This window comes from Haplochromis burtoni, unplaced genomic scaffold, assembly GCF_018398535.1.
Source record: "Haplochromis burtoni strain Fernald_Lab_line unplaced genomic scaffold, NCSU_Asbu1 Contig_654, whole genome shotgun sequence".
Taxonomy (NCBI): Eukaryota; Metazoa; Chordata; class Actinopteri; order Cichliformes; family Cichlidae; genus Haplochromis; species Haplochromis burtoni.
The window spans coordinates 7,693-15,635 of record NW_024583015.1 but is presented as its reverse complement, the minus strand read 5'-3'; the positions used below and the strand labels follow the sequence as shown (position 1 = coordinate 15,635).

The following is a 7,943-nucleotide window of genomic DNA, read 5'->3' as shown; positions in this document are numbered from 1 at the left end:
TGTGTGTGTGTGAGTCTGTGTGTGTGTGTGTGAGTCTGTGTGATGACTCGTCTGAGTTCAAAGTGTTTCATGTCGATCATCAATAATCACATTGTCGCTCTGGAGGAGCTGCAGCCTCATCACTGAGTCGTACCTCAGGGCTTCAGTCATCCTGCCAGCTGAGATCATTCAGCACCACCCTCCCTCTCCTCCTCCTCCTCCTCCTCCCCCTCCTCCTCCCAGTCTCAGATGCAAATGCTGTGGTTTTAATGGGGATGACTGGGGGGGTGTTTTGCCCCCACGCGCTGCATGGATGAGGCCTGTGGCGGCAAACAGACGGCACACGTTGGCCCTCCGCCTCCTGTTGTGTCAATAAGAGTGTGATGAAAGCTATCAGCAGCTGATCGATGTGTGTGTGTGTCTGAGGACGTGTGGAGTGTAAACAAGCGGCACACTTACACCTCGTCCACCAATCACACGCAGCCTGTTCGCTGAGGACGTGATGACGATCAATCATTTCTACATTTATGTCGTACATTTGAAATCTGCCTCAGAAAAAACTAAGAGTGTAACTCCTGAGCGCGCTCAGACTTCACCCTGCAGGTTGAAGGCAGGCAAACCCGACAGCAGCTCAAACATGGGGTCAAAGGTCAGGAATGTCAGAGGAGGAAGGAAAGTCCACCTGGGGAAAGTTTATGACCACATTCAGTTCAATTCAGTTTTATTTATAAAGCACCGAATCACAACAACAGCCTACCTTATTACGTAGACTGGTACCTGATTACATCACCTTACAATGACACACACGAGCGCGCACTTTGGCCACAGTGGGGACGCAGCTCACGGACTCACAGTGATACATCACATGGATAACACTGCAGGGCCAAATGTAAGCGCCCTGGTAGCATCCTGCTGTCCCAGGAGAGCTCAGTCTGAGCTTCAGCCGCGGATACAACAGGTTTACGCTGTCCTGACCTTTGACCTGTAGAACCTAAAAGTCCGCTCTGTGTCAGGAAGCCGTCCTTTTTGATTCAGAGCTTCCTTTCTGCTTAGAAGAGACGTCAAGTACACAGCTGAGCCAGGAGGGTTAGGGTTATGATGCTGAAGTTTCCTGTCACAACGTTTGAACCTGTGCTGATTTATTTTCACTACAAAACAAGAAGCATAAACAGTCACACAGCGCGGCCGTCAGCTCGTTCTGATAAAGTTCATCATGAACTGTGACCTTCATGCATGCTGACTAAAAATGGCAGATTCCCAGTGGGACCTTTGTAGTGAGCTGCTAACCTGACAACACAACAACACGTTTGCTGTGTTGTCAGTTGTGCACATCAGCAGGATGCTGTGACAGGTTTATACATTTTTATTACTGGTTCTAAACCAAAATACGGGAGAGCACCGGCTACAGAAGAGGATTTGTGTGTTTGTAAAAAATATTTACACGAGTTACAAATGTTTTTGTTAAGGTCTGCTTACAAAGCAAAAAACTATGAGTAAAACTCTGCGCTCAGGATTCCTGGCTGCGTGTGGATTTCAATTTGCAAGTACAAATTTTGACCAGATTTTTCTTCCTTTCAGCTGATTGGTCAATGTCAAGTCAATGACAAATTTAACAATCCAATTGACCCTGTGCACGAGAAAATGCTAACTTCCTGGTTTAAGACCGGATGTGGGGTTGTACATTTCCGGTAGCTTTACTTTGCGGTCAATCACTACTGTGAAGATATCCTCCACAATCATGTCCAAAACTGGAAAACGGAAAGATCGCGTTAAGTTACAAAGAGCAGAAGGTGGGAACACTCACCACTGTTGTGTCATAAAAAATCTAATGATCAATTTTGACGTTTAAAGAGTTTAGATCGATCAGTTGTTTACATCACTCAACACAAGCAGAGCTGCATCACTGCAGCAGACCTCAGAGTGCCTCGAAAATAAAACTAATAGGCTATCCGGTCTTTAAGTGATGACGTGATCGAATCCTACTTCCAGGGCTAAAGTAGTCTGCGTTTAATATGGCTTTTGTGTTGTTAACATGTTTAATGTTTTGTATTTTCTTCTATTTAATCTCAAAAAGCTCCTAAAACAGTCAGTGATCACTGTTGACCTCCCTCGGCTTTTATTACCGCTAATCATTTATTTAAGCTCAGTTTTTAAAACCTTAGGATGTAACTACAGCCCAGCCCATGCAGCAGTATATGAATGACTAACCTCGTATTGTGGATGGATTATCTCAGTTGTTCTCCTGGCTGAAGTTTGGTCCTTTTACAGCATCCTGCCATGCGATTACATTTGTTCCTGACCACCGAGAACACTCACGTTAACTTTTATCGAGTGGAAAAAAAGTTAGCTTGTTTATATTATGCTAACATAGCTGTGTCGCTAGCAGTCACGTAGCACATCATTATATACCAGCTAGCCCAACTTCAGTAACCCTACAAACGTCACTGCTGTTTAGTTTTCTGTCTTCATTTATGTCTGGAAGTGATAGCAGAGCTGTACGTTTTAATTTGTTTCCAAAACCCCGCAGTCAGGACATGCTATATTGTATTTAGATAGAAGCTAGCGAGCTAACTCCCTGCTAACTTCTAACTCCGTTAAATGTCATAAATTCCGTTTTCATGGATGCCTGGATGTTAAACTCAATTGTTACACCTGGTAGAGCAGAACGCTGATCATTTTATTAAAGATGAAAGACTTTAGACAGTTTTTCAACTCTCAGTAATGCCACAGTGATCGTTTGATATATGGACCTGCAGCGGAGTTTAGGTCCAGACACGGCTAGTGATGTCAGACTGAACAACCAGATAGTGACTGGTCTGATGATTTAAACAGGCCAATGTTCAGCATTCAAACTACAGGTGAACAACAGTCAAACCAGATGTTTCCCGTTATGTCGATATCAGCTCGTCAAGTACACACCTACACAGCATGTTAACAAACCGTGAAAAAAAAGCCACACAAAAAATGAATGATTGCTGGTAACGGTTTCTATACATTAGTATGTACGAAGGGTATGTTGTGACTTACCTTCAAAATTACAGCGGTCCCTCGCTATAACGCGGTTCACCTTTCACCTCGCTGTTTCGCACATTGTTTAGTGCAAGTTCGCATGCTTATTGTTTTTTACGTCACATTGTGTCCTGTGCCCTGATCGCTGCAGACGATCTCCTCCGTGACGTCTCTCCTGTACAGTACAGAATCGCTGCATCGATGCTAGCAGTGTGTGCTGGATGTCCACGATGTCCACGAAACGTTTTGCACCGTCAAAAAATAAAATTGGCCACTTGATTTCACCTATCGCTGGTTATTTTTAGAACATAACACCCGCGATAAACGAGGGACAGCTGAGAAATATAACATTTGAATCCCTTTTTGCTTTTGCTCTGAGGCGGGGGAAAATATCGACAAGTCGATGAACATCATTTACAGATATATTGGGTAAATGCCCAAGACATCTAGAGAAATGTAAATCGCCGCTTGATTCATTCATTTGCTTAACTTGTTTTAGACCGTAAACAGGGCGTGAATAGGACACCGGAAACAAAGCTCCCCACAGGAGTTTCCGCACCAGAAGTAGCATATGCTAACGTGCACATGGTCTATCAGAGAACAGATGGGTTTAGCTGTTGGAGGGGTGCTTTACGGAGACCTACAGAAACCCCCAATGCTAACACAGACTCCCAAACAGTGTTGCCAAGTTAGTGACTTTGTTGCTTTATTTAGCGAGTTTTCAGACCGTGCTAAAGTGCTCACAAGTAGTCCTCACTCAGCAGTTGTCAGAGCAGGTGATATTCATCCCTACGCGTACAAACTGCAAATGAATCGCGCATGAGCGAAGCCGCTGTCCCCCCGACTGTAACGCATGGTGGGAGCAGCGGTTCATGTACATTTTTCTTTGTCAAAAATAAATCAGTGCACTAAAATACATCATTCCCATCACTGCAAACTTAGAAATCGGATGTCCTCGCAAAGCCTCAAGTCCCTCTTGTACATCCGATTTCAAATGAAGCTTTCTGGTAAGGCTTGCTATGTCCAGTCTGATTGTTAATGATTAAAAATGTTCTTCTTTTAATGTTACATTTTATGGATCACAAGGTTTAAAACTTAAACACACACACGGAAAGTAACTCCACCAGAGTGCCTATTTCGGGTCACTTTTGTGGTGTTCACGGTCCCAAGTCCAGATAAAAGCGCAGGGTTGGAATTGTAACATTAAAAAAAACAATAATTGCTAAAAGAAATTTAATTTGTGGTTTTAAATATATTCTAAATGCTTTTAGGGTGTTTTTTACTCACTTTATGTCTCTTCCACAATGTTATATCTCTCTCATCTACAGCGTCTGTTACAATTACAGAGCCATGAGCAATTATACAAATTAGGCAATGTCGTCATTTAGCGACTTTTAGGACAGCCAATAGCAATTTTCCTTACTGAGGAGTTGGCAACACTGCTCCCAAACAGAAACGTATAAAAACTCCAAAGACCCCAAAAGAACCACAGACCTCCAAAGACTCGTCTTAATCTTACTGGACGACTTTTGCTCAAGAACTGTGTGATTTTAAACAGCTGCTGATAAAGAACAGACAGACCTTTAAGCTAAAACTACATAAAGATGCTAACGTCTTATACACTCATAGAAAGAGGCCATCTTTACAGCTAAAACTAGCTAACATAATCATTTAAATATGCTAACTGTACAGCTAACATAACCATTAACTAAAGTTATAAAAAGGGGCTAGTTACACTGCTATGCTACACTGCTAATGTTATAGAGACATTCTAATTGAAAACCTGTAAGCTAAATGCTAATTTCATTGCTAAAGTTATGCAAAGACAGCTGCTCACACGCTAAAACTAAAGAACTACCTCAGCAGCTAAAGTTACCCAGAGATGCTAATCAGCTTCATATAAATTCAATGTGAGCTACACAAAAACACCAGAAGCTAAAATAAAGCGTCGCTATTCATTTCCCCCTTTTAATTTGTATAAATAGCAAACATCCACTTCAATGAAGTTTAGCTATTCAGTATTGTTTAAAAAAAAAAACCTGCAGCAAAACTCATGCTAAAGCTAAACTTAGCTGCTTTTGTTCATATAATTTAAATATAACCTGTAATAAGTTATAATTTAATGCAGTGTAAAAGTTTAATTATGGTTATTTTTATTTTAAGAGATAAAAATTTTAAGATACTGATTAAATCTCATTTACTTAAGTCTTTTCTTCTCTTTACTTTTTGGTTTTAAAAGTGACTTTTTACAAATTCTGTTTTTGTGCAGTTAAACGTTTCATTGACATGTTTGGAGACATTGAACAAAAACATAATTTTAATTCCAAACACCAACATTCACTCATATTTACACGTTTTCTCACTTATCCTAAAGTTGTGAAAGTATAAAAAAGATAAATAGAAACTTTTCAGGGCGGACAGGCTAGTCTGTTTCAGTGCTGGAGGACCAGCGAGTCGAGGGGCAGAGAGTCACTGAAGCCCCCGGAGAACAGAGGCTGGCTCTGGGCCTGCAGCTGCTGCGTCTCCTGGAGCTCCACGTGAGGACAGGACGGCGTCTGCAGCTCAGTGTAGAGTGACGGGGAGCCAGTCTGAGGGTCAGGGAGCGGGCAGAAGTTAAAAGGACTGGCCTGGGAGGACGAGAAGAGAGGAGGCGGCGAGGTGTAGAAGGATGGAGAGGAGCAGCTGGTGTCCCACTGCGGCACCACGGCACCGGGCGAATAAGAAGACGTGTACCTCTGAGGCGACGGGGAGGCCTGCTCTGGTAACTTCATGTAAGGTACAGAGGAGGGAGGAAGAGGAGGAACGAGGAAGAGGGAGTCCTGGAGGTGGCAGAGGAAGCTGCTGAGGTTGGACGCAGCGTCTGAGAGAGGAGGCGGCTCCGTGCTGTAACTGCTGCTGCTGTGCACACTGGGAATTTTTGGGCTGGGCTCTGAGGAGGACGGTGATGAGGAAGAGGAGGAAGATTTCTTCTCATTGGTCTCACAGTCGTTCTTCCTCTTCCTCTTGCGGCGGAAGTTTCCGTTGTCAAACATTTTCTCACAGTTCGGGTCCAGAGTCCAGTAGTTCCCTTTACCTGCAGGGAGGAAGAGGAGGAGGAAGGTTAATCAAACTTTTCAGACAAAACCTGGATGAAGAAACGGAGTTTATACTGGAAACAAAGCACAAAACATCTTCCTGTCTCTGACGAATCAGAGCCTCAGAGCTCAGGTGTGCTCGCCTCACCTGGATCGCGCTCGTCCCGGGGAACTTTCTGGAAGCAGTCGTTGAGCGACAGGTTGTGGCGGATGGAGTTCTGCCAGCCGGCCTTGCTGCGGCCGTAGAAGGGGAAGTTGTCCGAGACGTACTGGTAGATCTGGCTGAGGGTCAGCCGCTGCTCTGGAGCGCTCTTTATTGCCATGGCGATGAGGGCAGAGTAAGAGTATGGCGGGCGGACCAAGCTCAGCATCTCGTCCTGGGAGAACCAGGGAATGCTCCTCTGGAGCCTGTAGAGATGAGGGTGGAAATCCCTGAAGGGTGGGGGCAGCCCCGGTGCACATCCTGCGGCGAAGCTCTGGTCCAGGCTGGAGGCGAAGCTGCAGCTGTGGGCCGGCTGGAGCCACGCCGACGGGCTGGACGCAGGTGGAGACAGAGGACCGTACAGGCTGAAGTCGGACTGGTCGAGGCCCAGAGATGGGAGCTCCTGCTGGGGCAGCGAACGTCTGCAGACGGGGGGGGACGGGCCACGCTCCGGCACAAAGGACGCCATGCTGCTGCTTCTTCCAGTCTGCCTGCACCTGTCTGCTCCATACACCTGCTGCTCACCTGAGACACTTATACCCTGCTGCCCCGCCCCCTGTACGAGCCGATTGGCTGCTGGGGCATGAGCGCGAGGAGTGGGCTGATTTGAATAAGAACAAGTTGACTTGTTGCCCCGGGGCAGATCAGGAGGATCGAATGCAGACGCCAGCTCGACCCTGCGAGAGGGGAACAGACGCAGCTCTGATCTCACAGCTTCATCGCAGCTGCGTTGCTGCTTTCTTCAGCTGCATTTGAGACATTTTAAACTCTGAAAATTCAAATATGTTCATGGTTTCAGTTCTTAATTCTGAGTCTTTTTCTTGTTGAATGTCTGTTTGCTGTTGTTCACAGCTGGCCCTGTGAGGCTGTGGATGAGGGTTAAAGCTCACTCAGCTTCTGCAAACACTGAAACACTGATATTTGTTTATTGGTGTGTTTACGGTGATTTCCTGTGACCGTGACTTTGCCACTCGATGAACTTTGTAAGCCATAAAATGCTGAAAGCGTTGTCGTGTTCCTAAAGAGCGTGTCTGTGACCCCTGCCCGTTCTCCTGGGCTCCTATTTGATGTTTCACAGATGAGCTTTTCGCTGCTCAGAGCGTCTCCTCACAGACCCTGAGTCGTTTCTGCAGCTGCTGTTTGAGGCGTCGCCCGAGCCCTTTGTTCTGCAGACGTCCCCCGACACGCTGACAGTCAGCATGTCTGCAGGCCCGATCAAAATAACTCACATTCTCATGTAAATGCTTCAGCGCGCCTCCCAACGAGGGCTCGTTTTCACTGTGGCTCTAACTGCTCAGCTGATCTGTGGCAGACGCCACGACGATCGTCTGTCAGCAGACACGAGCTCGGGTCTGAGGCTTCAGTCCAGCAGCTCCATCACAAAGTCCCGAGTGATGGAGCAACATGGAGGTCATGATCCTGATGCTGCAAAGCTGCCACACACAACTTTCTACTTTACTCAGTTACTTTACAGCCTGAAGGAGTTTGTTCAGAGTGAGCATGCATGAGGACGGAGCTGAGCCCATGTTTGTGTAATAACTGTCCTCATGGCTGTCATGTGACTGCGCTGTCATGCGACCATCCTCCTGTCAGAGCCTGCAGTTCCTCCGACGTCCAGCAGAGGCAGCAGAGTTCAAATAAAGCTGTTTACAGCCTGATGCACCAACTGGTTTCTGTCC

The 7,943-nt window shown here is 45.9% G+C and overlaps 1 protein-coding gene across 1 annotated transcript; it reads right to left on the bottom strand.

The window, feature by feature from the left end:
- Positions 1 to 5,401: 5,401 nt before the first annotated feature.
- On the bottom strand, positions 5,402 to 6,880 carry LOC102295461 (forkhead box protein I2). Its single transcript, XM_005949937.3, has 2 exons — positions 6,211 to 6,880; positions 5,402 to 6,061 (listed from the first exon to the last, which is right to left on the bottom strand). The coding sequence occupies exons 1-2, from the start codon at positions 6,731 to 6,733 to the stop codon at positions 5,421 to 5,423; spliced, it is 1,164 nt and encodes a 387-aa protein (XP_005949999.1). The 5' UTR covers positions 6,734 to 6,880; the 3' UTR covers positions 5,402 to 5,420.
- Between the last annotated feature and the right edge of the window lie 1,063 nt (positions 6,881 to 7,943).